At 36.6% G+C, this 20,089-nt stretch overlaps 1 protein-coding gene across 2 annotated transcripts; it reads left to right on the top strand.

Moving 5' to 3' along the window:
• Window positions 1–15,281: 15,281 nt before the first annotated feature.
• Window positions 15,282–18,808, top strand: LOC110638096 (pentatricopeptide repeat-containing protein At2g32630). 2 transcript variants are annotated; one of them, XM_021788530.2, is made up of 4 exons: window positions 15,282–15,446; window positions 15,631–16,816; window positions 17,438–18,471; window positions 18,564–18,808. In XM_021788530.2, the coding sequence occupies exons 2-4, from the start codon at window positions 15,710–15,712 to the stop codon at window positions 18,580–18,582; spliced, it is 2,160 nt and encodes a 719-aa protein (XP_021644222.2). In that variant the 5' UTR covers window positions 15,282–15,446; window positions 15,631–15,709; the 3' UTR covers window positions 18,583–18,808. The 2 variants fall into 2 exon arrangements, with proteins under 2 accessions (XP_021644222.2, XP_021644223.2); XM_021788531.2 differs by having other exon boundaries at window positions 17,438–18,808.
• Window positions 18,809–20,089: the final 1,281 nt, after the last annotated feature.

Genomic DNA, 20,089 nt, shown 5'->3' with positions numbered 1-20,089 from the left:
GATTCACACTTAGCATGACAGTATCACATTTCCTCCTCCATTTATGGGGTTGAGATCGTTTATTTTCCTCCCTCTCTGGCTTGCCTGTTGAGGTTGTAGATCGGATGAGTACTCATTAGCTAGCTAGCCACCTCCCTCATTGATTTCGATTAATGGGGTTGTAGATTGCTTTGTCGTGGTGTACAATACGGTATTGATCGAAAATTTTGTGTCATGATTTAAGTTGTATATGACTTTGGCAACACTGTGTTTATGAAATGGTTTAACTAAACTGTGTTTAATATGTTATTTGACAAAATGATGTTATTATGAACTTTGATATTTATGAAATGAGATTGAGAAATATTTAAAATGTGTTTGACAATGAATGATTTATTTATTGTATTTTAAATTTTTATTGTGCACCACTGAGTATTTTTATACTCAGTGATAGCTTATTTTGCTGTCGCAGATAAGAGCAAGGAGAAAGAAGCAGAGTGAGCTGCGATTAAGTCGAGGATTACATTGATCTTTTGTACGGGTATTATTTTATACCCTTGTAGATAATCTTGATGTAAATATAAAAATGTTGTATGTATCAATGTAGTTGAGCAGTTGTAAATAAATTGCAATAATATTATTTTGAATTTTCTTCTGTAAATTTTATATTTGTACATATGGATTTTCTGCTTTATGCTTTGTGAATGGAAATATTAAATATTTTGAGATGAGAAATCTTGATTTGTATTGTGAAATTATTTTGAAGTACATTGAATTGAGATGATTGAGTTATTGAAGGTTGGGAGTTGTGAAATATTTTTGGAAGTGCTTTTTACAGGTATTTGAAGAACGGTTTTCTCCAAAAACAAACAGAACTCTGTCAAAATTTTTATAAAATTTGCGGCAAAATTTAAAATGGACAAAATTTTTTACTAGTATTAAAACTTTGAATAAATGGTTTTTAATTCTCACTAAAATGCTCACCACTTCCAAAATGTAAGAAAATTGTTTTAAAATCCCTTGTAGGATACTTAATGAGTTATCGGTAGGTGAAGTTCGGTAGTTCATTAAGTATTCTACGGGATTATGTTATGCCTTACAGAGGGGTAAGGTGTGACATGTTTTAGTAGTATCAGAGCATGGTTTTGCAATAAATTTTGATTATGCATGTGAATATTTTTTTGATAAGTACAACTGCTCAAGTGTCCTTAATTGATACATATGACATATTTACATCATGAATATGCACTAACGGAGGTCAACCTCCTTGTGTTTGATCTCAGGAAGTAGAAAATTGTGAAAAACGGAATGGAAGGAGAAGATCATTCTGAAGAACAATCTGTTGAGGCTAAGGTTCAAGGGGAAGCCCCAGCACTCCAGAACTTGAGTGGGTCAGCCACTCCAGCTCCTGCTCCAGCACCGTAATTTCCTGCTCAATTTATGCAGCAGATGGCTGCCTTCTTTCAACAAATGGCGGGTAATGTGCCACCCCAAACTCAAATGCCAGTACCTACAGCATAACCACAGCGCTCAGCTCGGCAATATGAAAAACTGATGAAATTTGGGGCCACCGAGTTTAAAGGCACTGTGGATCCACTGGAAGCAGAATAGTGGTTGAAAAGAATGGAACGGATTTTTTAAAAGCTGCAGTGTACAGAAGAAATGAAGTTTGAGTATTATGTCTCCTTGTTACAAGGGGATGCCTATGAATGGTGGAAGACCATCCCCCACAGCCTGGTGGAGCCACTTGTGTTAACTTGGACAGATTTTTTGAGGGAGTTTCGACAGAAATGGGTTCCCGATGCTTATGTGGACATGAAGTTGCAAGAATTCTTGAGTTTGAAACAAGGGAACCGAACTGTAGCAGAATATGAAAGAGATTTTTCAAGACTAAGCCACTATGCTGGAAGCTTAGTCTCCACCCCCAGAGACAGATGCAAGAGGTTTGAGTCCGGGCTAAGGTAGAGTCTGAGAATGCAAGTTGTGAGTTTCCGACATCAGAATTTTGCTGAATTGATCTCACAGGCCCTGGAATTAGAGAGGATAGAATCAGAAGGGGCAGTGAAGAAGGGTCCACAAGAGAAAACTGAAAAGACTACTGAACAAGCATCTGGAAGTGGTTCTGGGAAGAGAAAACAGTTTTGGGGATCTAGCTCCCGTAGAGGCCGAGGCAGATTTTCTGGCCAAAGACCACCTCGGTCTGGTCAGCAGACCCAGCAAGCACCTCGAGGAGCTTTATCAGTCCGACAGTGTGAAACTTGTGGTAGAACTCATGGTGGGGTTTGTTACAGAGCTACTGGTGCATGTTTTAACTGTGAAGGGAGCGGATATTTTGCTAAGGATTGCACTAGTCCGCGCCGATCTAGATCTTTCACTACATCTGAAGGATCAGCCCAAGTCTCTGCACCTAGAGGGTCACAGTCAGCTGCAAGAGGTAGAGGCAGAGGTAGGGGTCCTGGTAACACCCCTGGAAGTCAGAGCACTGTTAACCAGCCAGCATCCAGTGGCGCACCAATTAGAGTGTATACCATGCATCAAAGGGAAGAAGCTGAAACATCAGATGTAGTAGCTGGTATTTTCTCCATCCTTGACCAAGATGTGTATGTGTTATTTGATCCTGGCTCCACACATTCGTATGTTAGTGCTAGTGTGATGTGTTCTACTGCTATTCTGTGTGTACCTATGGACTATGATGTGTTAGTAACTAGTCCATTAGGCCAGGAGGTCAGGGTAAATAGGCTATATAGAGATTGTCCTTTAGTGATCCAAGGACACACTTTTCTGTCTGAATTAATTGAAATGCCCTTCAGAGATTATGACATTATCTTGGGCATGGATTGGTTAGCCAGGCATCATGCTATGATTGGATCAGATCAAGACGATCACTTTTGGTCTTCCTCAGTATGGTGATGTAGTGATACAGGGGGAGAGGCAGTTATTGCCTTCAAACATCATTTCAGCTGCACTGGCTAGAAAAATGATTAGAAAAGGGTGTGAGGCGTACTTGGCACATGTGATAGACACCCAAGTGGGGAGTCCAGCACTGAAGGACATTCCTACTATATGTGACTTTCTGGATGTGTTTCCTGATGAATTGCCAGGATTACCTCCAGAAAGAGAAGTGCAGTTTGAAATTGATGTTATGCCTGGTGTGGACCCAATCTCCATAACGCCATATAGAATGGCGCCAGCAGAATTGAAAGAATTGAAAGTGCAATTGCAAGAATTGCTTGACAAGGGCTTTATCTGCCCTAGTGTGTCACCTTGGGGAGCGCCAGTGTTGTTTGTAAAGAAGAAAGATGGCACCCTCTGTTTGTGTATTGACTATCGGCAGTTGAATAAGGTGACAATAAAGAACAGATATCCATTACCCCGCATTGATGACTTATTTGATCAGTTAAGGGGTGCAACTGTGTTCTCCAAAATTGATCTGAGATCAGGTTATTATCAGCTGAAAGTACAAGAGCAGAGTATTGCTAAAACTGCCTTCAGAACCCATTATGGCCATTATGAGTTCTTGGTCATGCCATTCGGGTTAACTAATACTTCGGCTGCTTTTATGGATCTGATGAACCCTATCTTCAGACCATACCTCGACCAGTTTGTTGTGATATTTATCGATGATATATTGGTCTATTCGAGGAATGCAGAAGAGCATGATAGACATCTGCGGATTGTACTGCAGACCTTGAGAGAGAAATAGCTATATGCCAAATTGTCGAAATGTGAATTTTGGCTGAAGGAGATATCCTTTTTAGGGCATATAGTATCAGCAGAGGGTATTAAGGTAGATCCTAGCAAGGTTGAAGCTGTCCTTAATTGGAAGCCACCCAGAAATGTCATAGAGATTCGCAGTTTTCTGGGTTTAGCTGGATACTACCGTAGATTTGTGAAGGGATTCTCCATGTTGGCATCTCCATTGACCAAGCTGCTTAAAAAGGATGTGAAATTTCGGTGGACGGACAAATGCCAGCAAAGTTTTGATGAATTGAAGAGATGTTTGACTGAGGCTCCAGTCCTGACTTTACCTACACCGGGTAAGGAATATACAGTTTACAGCGATGCTTCTCATAATGGGTTAGGTTGTGTGTTGATGCAAGATCGAAATGTCATTGCCTACGCATCACGCCAGCTGAAACCGCATGAGAGGAATTATCCAACACATGATTTGGAGCTTGCAGCTATTGTGTTTGCTCTTAAGATCTGGAGACATTATTTGTATGGGGAGAAATGTTACATCTACACAGATCATAAGAGTTTGAAGTATTTGGGCACCCAGAAGGAGTTGAATTTGAGACAGAGGAGATGGTTAGAGTTGATAAAAGACTATGATTGCCTGATAGACTATCAGCCAGGGAAAGCTAATGTTGTGGCTGACGCCTTAAGTCGCAAGACTATGGCAAGTCTACGGGTTACTCCTTTGTCTTTGATACATGAGTTGAGATCGTTACATGCTAGTTTAGAGATTAATGATGAGGGGCAGATAGCAGTTGCATGGCATGTACAGCCAGTGTTAATTGATCAGATCGTAATGGTCGCTCGTAATGATCGGAAGTATCGTTTGTTGGAAGAGGTCCGGCAGGGCAAGAAACCAGAATTCTCAATTAGAGATGATGGTCTACTGCTACACCAGGGCAGAATGTGTGTTCCTAATGATGTTGAATTGAGGAAGATCATTTTGAAGGAAGCACATGAGTCTCCTTTTGCCATGCACCCTGGTGGCACAAAAATGTATAGAGGGCTAAAGGAGCATTACTGGTGGATGGGTATGAAGAGAGACGTGGCAGAATTTGTGTCCAAATGGCTAACTTGTCAGCAAGTAAAGGCAGAGCATCAAGTACCAACTGGGTTGTTACATCCACTACCAGTGCCAGAATGGAAATGGGAGAGAATAACAATGGATTTTGTAATGGGACTTCCGAAGACACAAAAGAGTCATGATGCAGTATGGGTCATTATTGACAGACTAACTAAGTCTGCTCATTTTCTGCCAGTCCAAATGACTACAGTTTAGACAGATTGGCCTGGTTGTACATCGAAGAGATTGTGAGACTTCATGGAGTGCCAGTATCTATCGTATCAGACAAAGATCCTAGGTTCACTTCTAGATTCTGGGGTAGTCTTCAGAGAGCCCTAGGAACTAGATTGAACTTCAGTACTGCATTCCACCCACAGACAGATGGCCAGTCTAAGAGGGTAATTCAGATCTTGGAGGACATGTTACGGGCTTGTGTGATTGAGTTTGAGGGCGGTTGGGATACACACTTGCCTTTGATTGAGTTTGCTTATAACAACAGCTACCAATCAAGCATTGGGATGCCTCCATATGAAGCTTTGTATGGCAGAAAATGTAGAACCTCATTGTGTTGGGATGACGTGGGTGAAAGAAAAATGATTGGACCCGAGATTGTTTAACAGACTGAAAAGAAAATCAGGGTGATCAGAGATAGACTTAAAGCTGCATCTGATCGTCAAAAGTCCTATGTTAATTTGAAAAGAAGAGATATTCAGTATGCAATGGGTGACAGAGTTTTCCTCAAAGTTTCTCCTTGAAAGAGAATTATGAGATTCGGCAGAAAGGGGAAACTAAGTCCTCGTTTTATCGGGCCATATGAGGTTCTGGAAAGAGTGGGTCCTTTGGCATATCGGTTGGCACTACCTCCAGAGTTGGAGAAGATACATAATGTCTTCCATGTGTCAATGTTGAGGAGGTATCGATCAGACCCATCTCATGTACTATTAGTAGAAGAAATTGAAGTAAATCCAGACCTCACATATGAAGAAGAACCCATAAAGATTCTGGCTTATGAGGTGAAGCAGCTACGGAACAAGCAGATACCATTGGTAAAAGTGCTGTGGAACCATCATTCAGGCCAAGAAGCTACTTGGGAATGAGAGGAGGACATGAGGAGACAACACCCACAGCTGTTCAGAGATTGACACCAGGTAAAATTTCGAGATGAAATTTATTTAAGGGGGAGAGAATTGTAACACCCCTATTGGTATAGCCTAGTATATTTCACTGTTCCGGTGACCGGTGTCGGTCCGGACAATTAATGGGATTAGGGCCACACTTAAGACAACTTGAGAAGCCATAAACACAAATAATTAGTAATGTTTAATTAGTTGACTATAAATAAGAAAAACAGAACATAAGAGGGAGTCACAGCGATGAGTGACTTCCTCGGGAACGACTACGAAGTCGTTTTAAACTCAAATTTCGAACCGTCAAAAGTGACGTTGCGGTCCTTAGGACCCTTATAAACAATGTGGAAAAGAGAAAATCACGAAAAAGAACTGTTAAGCCAGTCAAATAATTAGGTCAGGGAGCCGGAAGAAATATTGGATTATTTGCAAATCGGGTTGAACCGGCAAGGGGCAATTTGGTCAATTGACCCCGAGAGCTGACTCCTGACCTAACTGTCAAATAAAATCGGGGAAAAAAAAATTTCAGAATCGAGAATTAAATTAAAGAACTAATAGAAAAAAATAAATAGAAAAAAAAAAGAAAAAAGATGGAAAAGTCAAAGTGATGACATCATGCATGATGTCATAAAGGCTTAATTGATTTATTTTATTAATTTGGGAATTTTGGTCTTCAAAAAGGGATAAAGTTGAAGAAAAGAAAACAAAAAAAAAATAGAAAAAAACACTCTTCTTCTCCATTGTTGCCGCCCCATTTTCCTCTCATCTCCCATGAGAATTTCTTCATTTAAGCTTACATTAAGCTTAATTTCCTTAACCCAATCAACATAACTCCCCTAAAGACCTCATTAGACCTAGCAATCTCAACTTGAGAACAAGAAAGAAAGAGGAAAGAAAGAGAACAATTGAAGGCTTGGCATTTAAATTAAGGTTGGTATGCTAAACTCTTTATTTATCCATTCAAATGCATATGTGGTGGTTGAAAGTGAGCTTAGAACTTGATTAAATGAAACAAACATGGGAGAATGACCATTGCTGAAATTTTGGCCTGGTTGAAGGGAGTATGAATTGCATGAATTTAAAGGGTTTGAATGAGTTTAGGAACCTTACTTAGTTAATTGATTAGCATTAAAACCATTAGATGTAGTTATTTGCATGAAATGTATGAGTTAGGGTTTGAATGCTAGGGTTTGGAGCCAAATTTTGGAGAAATGCATAAATGATGACTTTGGTCTATTGTGAGATGAAAAATGGTCAATAATGACCAAAAGAGGTGTGTGGGAATTGTTGGAATGAAAACCAAATTCGTAGGTCCAATGGTCATGCTGCTGGCAGCATGACCAAACCGACTTTGAAGGACCAAAACTCAAATTTTAAAAGTCCAATTGATATACCACCAATTGGGGATCAAAATAGACATAAAATGGCACAATTTTCATTGAGGAACCATGGCCAAAAACTGACAAAAACTTAGTGAAACAATTGACCAAAGTGAAATGAGAGCAGTGCCATCAAGATTAAATCGACCAAATGAACGATGAACTGTTCATTTGGTCATAATTCGAGGTAGGAAGGTCAAAATGACCTGAAATTTTACTAGAAATTAGATGAGATATAGATCTAAAACTTTCATGAAGACCACCAACCCAAATTATGCCATTAACCTATTCAAATCATTGAACAAAGTTAAATTACTGAACCTGCAACTCTGCAGATTTCCATTTGAGCAGTAATGTTTGAATGGCTATAACTCTCTCTAGAAAACTCTGATTTAGGTGATTCTTGAACCGATGGAAACCTAAGACATAGTAGAACATTTCATATGAAGAAAGTTAGACCAAATTATGGACTTAACTTGACTAAATTACTGAACGAAGTTGGATTAAAATCTGCCAGAACCCAAAATCTCAGCATGAACAGTGCACGTGAACAGTAATCTTATTTTGGCTATAACTTGAGCTACAAAACTCCGATTGGGGTGATGCAAAAATGAGAATACACTTAAGACAATAAGGAACATTTTCTATGAAGGAAGTTTTGCCAAATTCCAACAGTAGATGGACCAATGGAACAGTGCAACTTCGGAGCACCAAAACCGAAAATTGGCAATTTTGCCAAAATGACCTAAGCTTTGAGAAAATGACCAAAACTAACAAGTTTAATGACCAAAATGTGGTATGTGGGTGAATTTGGAGTTCCCATACCTATTAAGCCTTAGAAAGTCAACTATTTAGCTTGAATAGTGCAGTGAATAGTAACTCGAAACACAAAATTTAAAGAACGTCGAATTTAGCAAGTTAGAGCTAGGTAATTGTGAAGCTAAATTTATTTTTGGATTTATGCTAAGTTATGGTACTGAAACACTGTGAAATTGTGTATTTCAGCTGAAAAAGACTTGGAAACCCTGAAAGACTGAGTCAAGGCCTAGAGGCGACTCCAGTCAGGTTTGTACACAATAAATTTATGTAATTATTTTCCCAATTAAAAATTTGAATTGCTATACTTTATGAAATCGCTGTGTTATTTATGAATTGTGTTGCCACTTTGTGACTACAAAAATGACTTTGAAAATTGTTTGGGATCTCTCATAAATTATTGAAAATAATTGTTTTAAATTGATTTTGGATTCACACTTAATGGAGCTTGTGGATACCTTGGAAAGGAGAAGGGTGAATATTGCTTGCATTCAGGAGACTAAATGGGTAGGAGAGAAAAGTAAGGAAGTGGGTAATTCAGGGTACAAACTGTGGTTTACCGGAAAGGAGAGAAATAAGAACGGAGTGGGTATAATCATAGACAGAACATTGAAAGACGCAGAGTAAATGTGAAAAGAGTAGTAGATAGAATTAGACTAGTATAGCTAGTACTAGAAGGAGAAACAATAAATATAGTTAGTGCTTATGCCCCACAAATAGGACTAGACAGTGAGAGTAAACAAAGGTTTTGGGAAGATATGGATGATTTAATGCAAAGCATACCGAATGAAGAGAATGTTTTCATTGGTGGAGATTTGAATGGACATATAGGAAGTGATAGGCAAGGTTATGAGAATGTTCATGGAGGTTTTGGTTTTGGCAGTCGAAATGAGGAGAGAAAAAGCATCCTGGATTTTGCTATGGCATACGACCTAATACTAGCAAATACCTACTTTATAAAAAGAGAGTCACATTTAGTGACTTTCAAAAGTGGGCAACATAGAAGCCAAATTGACTTCCTCTTAACCAGGAAGACAAATAGAGCTCTATGCAAGGATTGCAAGGTCATTCCAGGAGAGGCTTTAACAAGTCAACATAGGTTGGTGGTCTTGGATGTCAAGTTTAGGAATAATTCAAGTAAGGTTAGAAGAAATAGTGTAGCTCGAACAAAGTGGTGGGAGTTCAAAGGAGTAAAGCAAGTGAAGTTCAAAAATGAGCTTCTCGAGTCCGAAGTATGGAAGCTAGATATGGAGGCCAATGATATGTGGATACAGATGGCATCAAAGATTAGAGAAGTAGCTAGAAAAGTACTTGGAGAGTCTAAAGGACATGGACCACCCTCAAAAGAGAGATGGTGGTGGAATGAGGAAGTACAAAAGGCAGTGAAGAGAAAAAGGGAATGGTATAAGAAATTACCTAAATGTGATAATAATGAGGCATATGAACAGTACAAGATAGCAAAGAAAGAGGCAAAAAAGGCAGTTAGTCAAGCAAGAGCACAGGCCTTTGAAAAGTTATATGAGAAACTTGGAACTAAAGAAGGGGAGAAAGATATTTATAGATTAGCAAGGAGTAGAGAAAGGAAATGTCAAGATCTCAATCAAGTTAGGTGCATTAAGGATAAAGAAGGAAAAGTGTTGGTGAAAGATGAGGACATTAAAGAAAGATGGAGAAATTATTTTAATGATCTCTTTAATAATAGTCAAAATGGTAATAGCGTGAATATAGATTATAGAACAATAGAAAAGAATGTAAATTATACTAGAAGGATTCGATCTTTAGAAGTAAAGGAAGCACTTAAGAGAATGAAAGTGGGTAAAGCCTGTGGACCCGATGAAATACCAATTGAAATGTGGAAGTATTTGGGAGATATGGGAGTGGCATGGTTAACTAAATTATTTAATAAGATTCTAAACTCAAAGAAAATGCCTAATGAATGGAGGAAGAGTATTTTAGTACCTATTTTTAAAAATAAGGGAGACATACAGAGTTGCTCAAACTATAGGGGAATTAAACTCATGAGCCATACTATGAAGTTGTGGGAGAGAGTTGTGGAGCATCGACTACGTCATGATACTTCTATCTCTCTCAATCAATTTGGTTTCATGCCCGGTCGTTCAACTATGGAAGCGATCTTTCTCATTAGAAGCTTGATGGAGAAATATAGAGATGGGAAGAAAGATCTACACATGGTTTTTATTGATTTGGAGAAGGCTTATGATAGTGTTCCAAGAGAGATCTTATGGAATGTGTTAGAACAAAAGAGGGTATCTATTAGGTACATACAAGTATTGAAAGATATGTATGAAGGAGCAACTACTATTGTGCGCACAGTAGGAGGGGACACAAGTGATTTTCCGATCTCAATTGGATTACACCAAGGATCAGCCATAAGCCCTTACCTTTCTACATTAGTTTTAGATGAACTGTGAAACATATACAAGAGAGTATTCCTTGGTGCATGATGTTTGCGGATGATATTGTTCTGATAGATGAGACACGAGAAGGAGTCAATAGGAAGCTAGAACTTTGGAGAAGTGCTCTAGAGTCAAAGGGTTTTAAGTTAAGTAGAACGAAGACAGAATACATGCATTGCAAGTTCAGTGAAGGCCAAACTGGTGATAGGGAAGGAGTTAGTTTGAATGGGGTGTTACTTTCACAAAGTAATCACTTTAAATATCTAGGCTCAATCCTTCAAGTAGATGGGGGATGTGAGGAGGATGTTAGTCATAGGATTAAAGCCGGATGGTTGAAGTAGAGATGTGCCACGAGAGTTTTATGTGATCGTAAGATTCCCAATAAATTAAAAAGAAAATTTTACCGTACTGCCATACGACCGGCTATGTTATATGGTAGTGAGTGTTGGGCACTGAAAGAGTCGTATGCATCTAAGATAAGAGTTGCAGAGATGAGAATGTTAAGGTGGATGAGTGGCCATACTAGACTAGATAAAGTCCGTAATGAGAGTATCAGAGAAAAGGTAGGAGTGATGCCAATTGAAGATAAGTTGAGAGAAGGGAGATTGAGGTGGTTTGGTCATGTGAAGCGTAGACATACGGAGGCTCCAGTTAGACAAGTAGAGCACATTAGGTTAGAGGATAGAAAGAAAAAAAGGGGTAGACCTAAATTAACTTGGAGGAGAGTAGTACAACATGACTTAGAAGCATTACACATTTCTGAGGATTTAACCCAAAATCGTTCAGAGTGGAAAAAGCGAATCCATATAGCCGACCCCAAATTTTTGGGATAAAGGCTTAGTTGAGTTGAGTTGAGTTGAGTTGGATTCACACTTAGCATGACAGTATCACATTTCCTCCTCCATTTATGGGGTTGAGATCATTTATTTTCCTCCCTCTCTGGCTGGCCAGTTGAGGTTGTAGATCGGATGAGTACTCATTAGCTAGCTAGCCACCTCCCTCATTGATTTCAATTAATGGGATTGTAGATTGCTTTGTCGTGGTGTACAACACGGCATTGATCGGAAATTTTGTGTCATGATTTAAGTTGTGTATGACTTTGGCAACACTATGTTTATGAAATGGTTTAACTAAACTATGTTTAATATGTTATTTGACAAAATGATGTTATTATGAACTTTGATATTTGTGAAATGAGATTGAGAAATATTTAAAATGTGTTTGACAATTAATGATTTATTTATTGTATTTTAAATTTTTATTGTGCACCACTGAGTATTTTCATACTCAGCGATAGCTTATTTTGCTGTCGCAGATAAGAGCAAGGAGAAAACAGCAGAGTGAGCTGCGATTAAATCGAGGATTACATTGATCTTTTATACGGGTATTATATTATACCCTTGTAGATAATCTTGATGTAAATATAAAAATGTTGTATGTATCAATGTAGTTGAGCAGTTGTAAATAAATTGTAATAATATTATTTTGGATTTTCTTCTGTAAATTTTATATTTGTACATATGGATTTTCTGCTTTATGCTTTGTGAATGAAAATATTAAATATTTTGAGATGAGAAATCTTGATTTGTATTGTGAAATTATTTTGAAGTACATTGAATTGAGATGATTGAGTTATTGAAGGTTGGGAGTTGTGAAATATTTTTGGAAGTACTTTTTACAGGTATTTGAAGAACGGTTTTCTCCAAAAACAAACAGAATTCTGTCAAAATTTTTATAAAATTTGCGGCAAAATTTAAAATGGACAAAATTTTTTACTAGTATTAAAACTTTGAATAAATGGTTTTTAATTCTCACTAAAATGCTCACCACTTCCAAAATGTAAGAAAATTATTTTAAAATCCCTTGTAGGATACTTAATGAGTTATCGGTAGGTGAAGTTCGGTAGTTCATTAAGTATTCTACGGGATCATGTTATGCCTTACAGAGGGGTAAGGTGTGACATCTAAAACTAATATGTGCTAAACGATCATGCCATAAAGATAAAGATGACTCAACAGTATAAACAGAAATATTCATATTATTATTAATAATGAGTTTAAACATTCCATCACATGCGTAACTTTTTCCCATAAATAGTCCATTTATGGACACAATTATTTTATCAGACTCCAGAAAAACCTTATAATCTTTCTTATACAATCAACTAGCAGACACAAGATTTTTCCTTATTTCTGGCACATACAACACATTTACTAGTAATAGCTTCTTTCTAGAAGTAAAGTTTAATTTAACACTTCCTTTTTCCACCACTTTAGCAGAATCATGATTGCCCATTAGAACTTTTTGCCCATCTACAACTTCTTCATAATTTTTAAATTGAGTCTTGTCATTGCAAACATGAATAATAGCCCCAAAATCATACCACCAATCATTAGATTTGGTTGTTGTAGTCATAATGAGTTCTGTTACCATTCCAATATGTAAATCTGATATCATTGCAAACAATTCAGTAGTTTGTTCAACTATATTTGCTTTATTGGAATTCTGAGCACTATTATTCGTATCTTCTTTCTTATGTTTCTTTAGAAATGTGCATTCACGTTTGTAATGCCCTTTCTTGCTGTAATTGTAACAAATTCTTCATTTCTTTGATTTGTTATTGCTGCAATAACTAGTATTGTTGCCTGCTGCTTCAGAAAACTTTCTCTTACTTCCAGAATTTTTCTTTTGAAAATTCTTACTTCCTTGCACAAAATTAACTTTTGTAGTAGATTCGGAAACAAATTTCTTATCACGATTTCTTGTCTCTTCTTCAATGCTCAAATGTTTTTGAATCTGTTTAAGAAAAAAATCTTCTGTGGTATGCAGTAATTTCTTCCTATAATCATTCTAACTAGGAGAAAGTTTTGCTATTATTCCTCCTACTTACAATGATTCAGGAACTATCACTTTCAAATCTTTAAGTTTTGAAATAAGAACATGTAACTCATAGACTTGATCCATAACAGATATATTATCAACCATTTAGAATTCAAAATATTTTATGACGAGAAATTTATCCACACCTTATTTTTCTGAGTTGTATTTGAACTCCAATGATTTATATATTTCTATTGGAGACTTGACAGAAGTAAATAGATCACACAGTCTATCTGACAAGTTGTTAAGAATATGACATCTGCATAACAATTCATCTTCTTCATGTTTGTCCTGATCCGCTTTCACTTGTTCATAATCTTCTAGAGTTGGTGGTGAAATGGAAAGCAAACTTGGATTAAGTATATAAGAAATCTTCAATGTGGTGAGTAAGAATAGCATCTTGTCTTTCTAGAGAATATAGTTTGTCCTATCAAAACGATCAAGTTTCACGAACTCTTGATTTATCATGGAAACAGCCTTGGACTCCATTGCGATTAATACCTTAAAATTGTTGAAGCAACGGGTGTAAAATAGGTTTTAAGGCGTGATGAATCACTATCTTTAGAGAGAGCATAAGAGAAGAAGAAGAATAAGAAATAAAAGTAGTATATATTTGGATTGAAAAACTCATCCATATTTATAAAAAATGAAAAGCCATGGCATATTTTCTATATAGACACATTTGTCTATCTCTAATAGATACAACTGTTTGTGTAATAGATATGTCTATTTATTAACAGACACCTATACAAACAGTTGTGACTTTTGTATAAAATAGATATGTCTATTTATCAACAGACACCTATACAAATAGTTGTGACTTTTTGTATAAAATAGATATGTCTGTTTATCAACAGACAGCTATACAAACAGTTACGACATTTGTATTGAATTGACATGTCTATTTATTAACAGATACATTTATTTGTTAACAAACACATCTGTTCATAATTTTTTATTTACGGAAATTAAAATAAGATAATTATTTTATTTCAAACACATTCGTACCAAGTGCCATAACAGAATAATATATATATATATATATATATAAGTTGATCCTCTTATATAAGGTCACACACATGATCTTTCATAAAGTTAGAAATATTATGGTTATCTTAAAAAAGTCTTCAATCACTAAAATTTGGTGTATGAATTAAGAAGGGTCAAAAGAAAGAAATTAGTTTATTGAATCAATGAGTCTCTTTTAATTATTACAATGGCTCAATTAAATTCTGCATTATGTACACTTTCTAGATCTGTAAGAATTTATTTAATCAAGATCTATTATTAGAGTGATAGCTGAATCTTATATTTATGACTTACATTATATTTATAATTTTTATGATTTATTAAAAATTATTTTACATGCCACTCCAACGTACCAAAGCCACAAATAGATCAAACTAAAAAAGCTTTCACAAAGTCCTTTAGATTTATAAAAACAACACAACAAAGTCCTATTTACTCCCACACCAAGACGAGTACAGCTACTTGCATTAAGTTGGAACAAAGGACAGGAGAAGTAAGTGGAATCAAAAGGGAAACACTCGGCTCGATTGATAAAAAGAAAGAGATTGAGAGAACTCTCTCCCTCTCAAATTTAGAGAGAGAAATAATAAAAAATTGATATAAATTTAATTTTATATAAAAACGAGTTTTATAATTTTTAAATTAAATATTTTATATTCATATTCATTTATAATAAAAATATATATATATATTTAAAATTATAAATATATAAATTTGAGTTTAAATATTTCTTATTAAAGATAGTATTTTTTTAATTAAAAAAAAAATCCCCTAATTCTCAGTAATAAATAGATCTAAATTAAAAGATATGTCAGTTGGGCCCGCAGACCAAGCCCAACGGGCTTTTCAATTTTTTCAAACCAGAAAAGAAAAAACTGGTTTCTCCGACGCTGGTTAGGAGTTGGAGCCCTAGCTTTCTTCCACTAAGAGCAGCGTACACGTACACTCCAACCTTCAAATCTTGGTTGTCCGCTCACCGCTTGCCCCAGCAACACACGGTTATTGCTTCTCCTCCATTCAGGTAATGCTGCACTCTTCTCTTCTCTGTTTGGCCTCTTAAGTTCAACGGAAGCGTATCGAACTTTTTGATGCAAATTTCTATGTTGGTTTGTTGTATTTTCCCGAGAAATTGAGAATCAAATGGAGGTTACAATTTCATTTCTCAGCAATTTAACATCTTTTCATTTCCATTTTTTCAATTTCAGATAGTTGAACTCTCGATTGAGCTGTCTCTGCCTTCTGGACAGTGCTTCTGTGTGTTTTATTTGGGGGTCTATTTGAGAAATGAATTTGAAGCGGTTAGTTAATAGTCAAACTGTAAACTACGTATCAAGGTTCAATGGAAGATTGCTGTATATGTACCCATATTGTATTAGCAGAGATTTCTCTGCCATTTCAGCCTCTGCCCCTCCTTCCATTTATTCCTCAAGCATTGATGACCGAACTCTTGCCCATAGCCCTAATTTCTCAAAACATAATTTTCTCTTTAAGAGATGCTTGCACTCTGCTCAACAAACTACGCTAAGAGAATTGAGCTTTAAGCCAAAATTCAATTTTAAAGATTCTGAAGAGGATGATGGAACCATGAATGAGTTCTTATCACGATTTGTGTGGATAATGCGTGGGAAGTTATCTGAAGTGTATGTAGATTGTGATAAACAGACAATTGACAGTATGCTTTTAATTATAGTTGATAAAGTTGTGTCGGAGTTGGAAAAGGGTAGCCTAGAGCGGATGCTTGGTGCCACAGTGGCCATCCCATCAGAGGATTTCAGTGAGGATTTGTGGAAAACAGTGTGGGAAGTGAGTAATTCAGTGCTGGAGGATATGGAAAAGGAAAGGAAGAAGGAAAAGATGAAGGGTTTTTTGCAGTCTGAGGAGGTAAAGGAAATGTGCAGGTTTGCTGGTGAGATTGGTATCCGTGCGGACATGCTGAGAGAGCTCAGATTCAAATGGGCTCGTGAAAAGATGGAAGAGAGTGAGTTTTATGCGAGTTTGGAGAAACTTAGAGAAGAAGAAAGAGCCCAAGAAAAAGAGGAAACAGATGGCAAGAGTGCTGAGACCATGAGTGAAATGGCTATAATGGGTGAGGAAAAACCAAAGTTCATATCCCTTCCTAAGAGACATGGAAAGATAAGATACAAGATTTATGGACTTGATCTTTCTGATCCAAAGTGGGCTCAAGCTGCTGAGACGATTATTTCATCCGAGGAACCTAAGCCAATACATGGTAAAAGTAAATTGGTCAATGAGAAAATTCTTTCACTGAGAGAGGAGGATGACCCTTCCCCACTGCTGGCTGAATGGGTAGAGCTTCTACAACCTAGCAGGGTTGATTGGTTGACTTTGCTTGATAAGTTGAAAGAAAAGAATATGTCCTTATATTTTAAGGTAAAACACCGGCCTATTCTCTTATCTTTTTTAATTGTTGGATAAATAATTTCTTTTTTATTTCTTAAAAATTAATATTGGATATGATAACATGATATTAATGGAATCGGTTTTCTTCTTCTTCTTCTTCTTCTTCTTCTTCTAATTATAACTTGGCGGAATTCTGTTGATTAGAAAATTTTCCATGTTTACTGGTTGCTTCTGCAATTTTCCAAAAGGACTGTTATTTCCGAACTCTTTTCCCCAGAATCATGCCTACCATTAATGTGTAGTGCTTTAAGTTTCTTATATTTACACTACTTGAGGATGAAGAGATGCTGGTTTTTTTTTTTTTTTTCCAGCTTTTGTTTTTAAGGGAATTAGTTGGATACTCCTCATCTTCTCATAATTCTTTTGTTTGTTTGATGTTCATATGAGTAGAAAAATAGCACACTGGTTCTTTAGTTCTCATAATTGCAAGGAACAGGACCAAAAATGTGATCTAAACAAATGGCTTATTTGCAGTCTGCTAATTTAGTGCCATTCATGCTGAAGCCACTGATAGTAAATGGGAGCTCTTTTTCCTCTAATTATTTTTGAACACTATTTTAATGTGGTTGCTGTTGATTATTTTGTTTGTAGGTAGCTGAAATTTTGTTGAGTGAAAAATCTTACCAACCAAATGTTCATGACTATTATGTGCTCATTGATTCCCATGCTGAAAAGAACTGCTTAGAAGATATTGAGAGGATTCTTAAGAAAATGAATGAAAATGGTATTCAACCTGATATTTTAATAGCCAAAGCTTTAGCGCACTTGCACTGCAAGGTAGGCAATCCAGACCGTGCTAAAGCAATATTCGAAGGCCTGAGGAGCAATGGTTTCAAACAGGATATGACGGTCTACAATACAATGATCATGGCATATGTTAATGCTGGCCAACCCAAGGTGGGTGAGTCATTGATGAGGGAGATGGAGGCGGAAGACATGAAACCTACAGAGGAGATTTGCATGGCATTGCTTCGCTCATTTGCACAACGTGGTGATGTTGGTGGAGCTGGTCGAATTGCAACGACCATGCAGTTTACTGGATTCCAGCCAAATTTGGAGTCTTGTGCATTGCTTGTTGAAGCACATGCACAAGCAGGTGATCCTGATCAGGCGAGGAGCAATTTTAACTATATGATAAAAGTTGGACATAGGCCTGATGACAGGTGCACTGCTATCATGATTGCAGCTTATGAGAAGAAGAATTGGTTGGATAAGGCCTTAGACCTTTTGTTGCAACTTGAGAAGGATGTGTTTGAGCCAGGACCTGCTACTTGCACTGTTCTTGTTGATTGGTTGGGTAAATTGCAGTTGGTTGATGAGGCTGAGCAATTATTGGGTAAGATTTCTGAGCAGGGTGAAACTCCTCCTTTTAAGATTCATATAAGCCTATGTGATATGTATGCAAGAGCTGGAATTGAGAAAAAGGCTCTTCAAGCCCTGGGGGTTCTGGAATCTAAGAAGGAGCAGTTGGGATCGGATGATTTTGAGAGGGTTATAAATGGGCTTATTGCAGGAGGTTTTGTGCAGGATGCTCATAGGGTCCATGGGCTGATGGAGGCTCAGGGCTTCACTGCGTCAGAGCATCTAAAGGTGGCCTTAATGGCATCCCAAGCTTTCAGCCGCAGGTGACCAACAATGTTATAGTTTAGCTATCATGATTCCCAATCCTTTGGTTGCCAGAGATAATCAAGAAAAATGGTTTGGTACTTGTCTGCAGAATTAAATATACTTCATAAGGGAATGTGATTGACAAAAGAGCAACAGTTAACCTCTTCAATGCCTTACCATCTCAAGCCTCACAAGTAAGTTTTGCCATGATTTTTACGGTCATGTTGTTTTAAGGCATAAACTTGTTTTAGTAATTATGCAGTGACCATTTGTAATAATTAGTTGAAAGAGCTAGGTTGTTTTATTGCCTGGTTTTGAGCGTAAATTTATATCTTTACGTGTTGGATGCCCCAACTCCCTTCATCTCTTCCACACATGATTCATATCTGCATGCAATCTGCATGCACACTCACAGACTTTAAGCACATAATTCAAATTTCCTTTATTGATCTTATGTTTTCTTGGGTCGGCATCACAGACTTGCAAGCATGGGCATGTGTGAGCATATCACGCGCTTACATTCATATTTTTGCATACTTCATAATTCATATTTGAGAAAATATGGTCCCAACATGTTTTAGAAACCAAATTTATCCCTTGCTTCTATTTGGAATTTAGAGTGTAAATCAAAATCATGATGTAACGCAATTTTAGGGAATATTAACCCTTGGACAAGGTTGCTTTCAGATAGAGACATTATTACAATTTAATAGTATTCTCCTATAGTAAATTATAGGGAATATTAACCCTTTAATAGTATTTTTATACTACACATTATAAATTGAATTTAGTAGCAAAATTGCTTCAATTTTATTTTTTAAACGTTGTAGAAAACCTACATTCTTGACAGCTTCATAGACCGTGTTGTTGGTGTGGCACCAGAGCCAAGACATAGTGTTTACCTCTCTCTTTGTCATTATCAGCCACTGTTAAATCCTCCATTCCCTTCTCTGGCATGGGAGATGAGTTGACACATCTAACTCAATTCAACTCAACTAAGCTTTTATCCTAAAAATTTGGGATACTAGTTATCCAGCTAGCATCTGTATAACCTTCTAACACAATTGGAAATTTATTATCCTCCATTCCCTTCTCTGGCATGGGAGATGAGTTGACACATCCAACTCAATTTAACTCAACTAAGCTTTTATCCCAAAAATTTGGGATACTAGTTATCCAGCTAGCATCTGTATAACCTTCTAACACAATTGGAAATTTATTATAAAATAAATCAAAGTTTATAGTTCTTTTTAAATAACCAATAACTCTTGAAATTGCTTTCCAATGTTCAATACTAGGCTTATTAGTGTATCTTGAAAATTTACATACAGCAAAAGCAATATCAGGTCTAGTGCAGTACATAAAATACATTAAGCTACCAATCGCACTGGCATACTCGATTTGAGCAATTGCCTTGCCATAATTTTCTGTTAATTTGGAAGAAACATCATATGGAGTTTTTGCTTCTTTAACTTTTAAATGATTAAATTTATTTAATATTTTTTCAATATAATGAGATTGGTAAAGAGCAAAACCCCCACTATATTTCTTTACTTTGATATCTAAGATTGTATCTACATTTTTTAAATCTTTCATTTTAAATTTTGAGGTTAGATACTTCTTTGTATCATTCAC

This window comes from Hevea brasiliensis, chromosome 2 (assembly GCF_030052815.1).
Source record: "Hevea brasiliensis isolate MT/VB/25A 57/8 chromosome 2, ASM3005281v1, whole genome shotgun sequence".
Lineage (NCBI taxonomy): Eukaryota > Viridiplantae > Streptophyta > Magnoliopsida > Malpighiales > Euphorbiaceae > Hevea > Hevea brasiliensis.
Note: the sequence above shows the minus strand (reverse complement) of the source record. Positions and strands in the feature narration are given on the sequence as shown.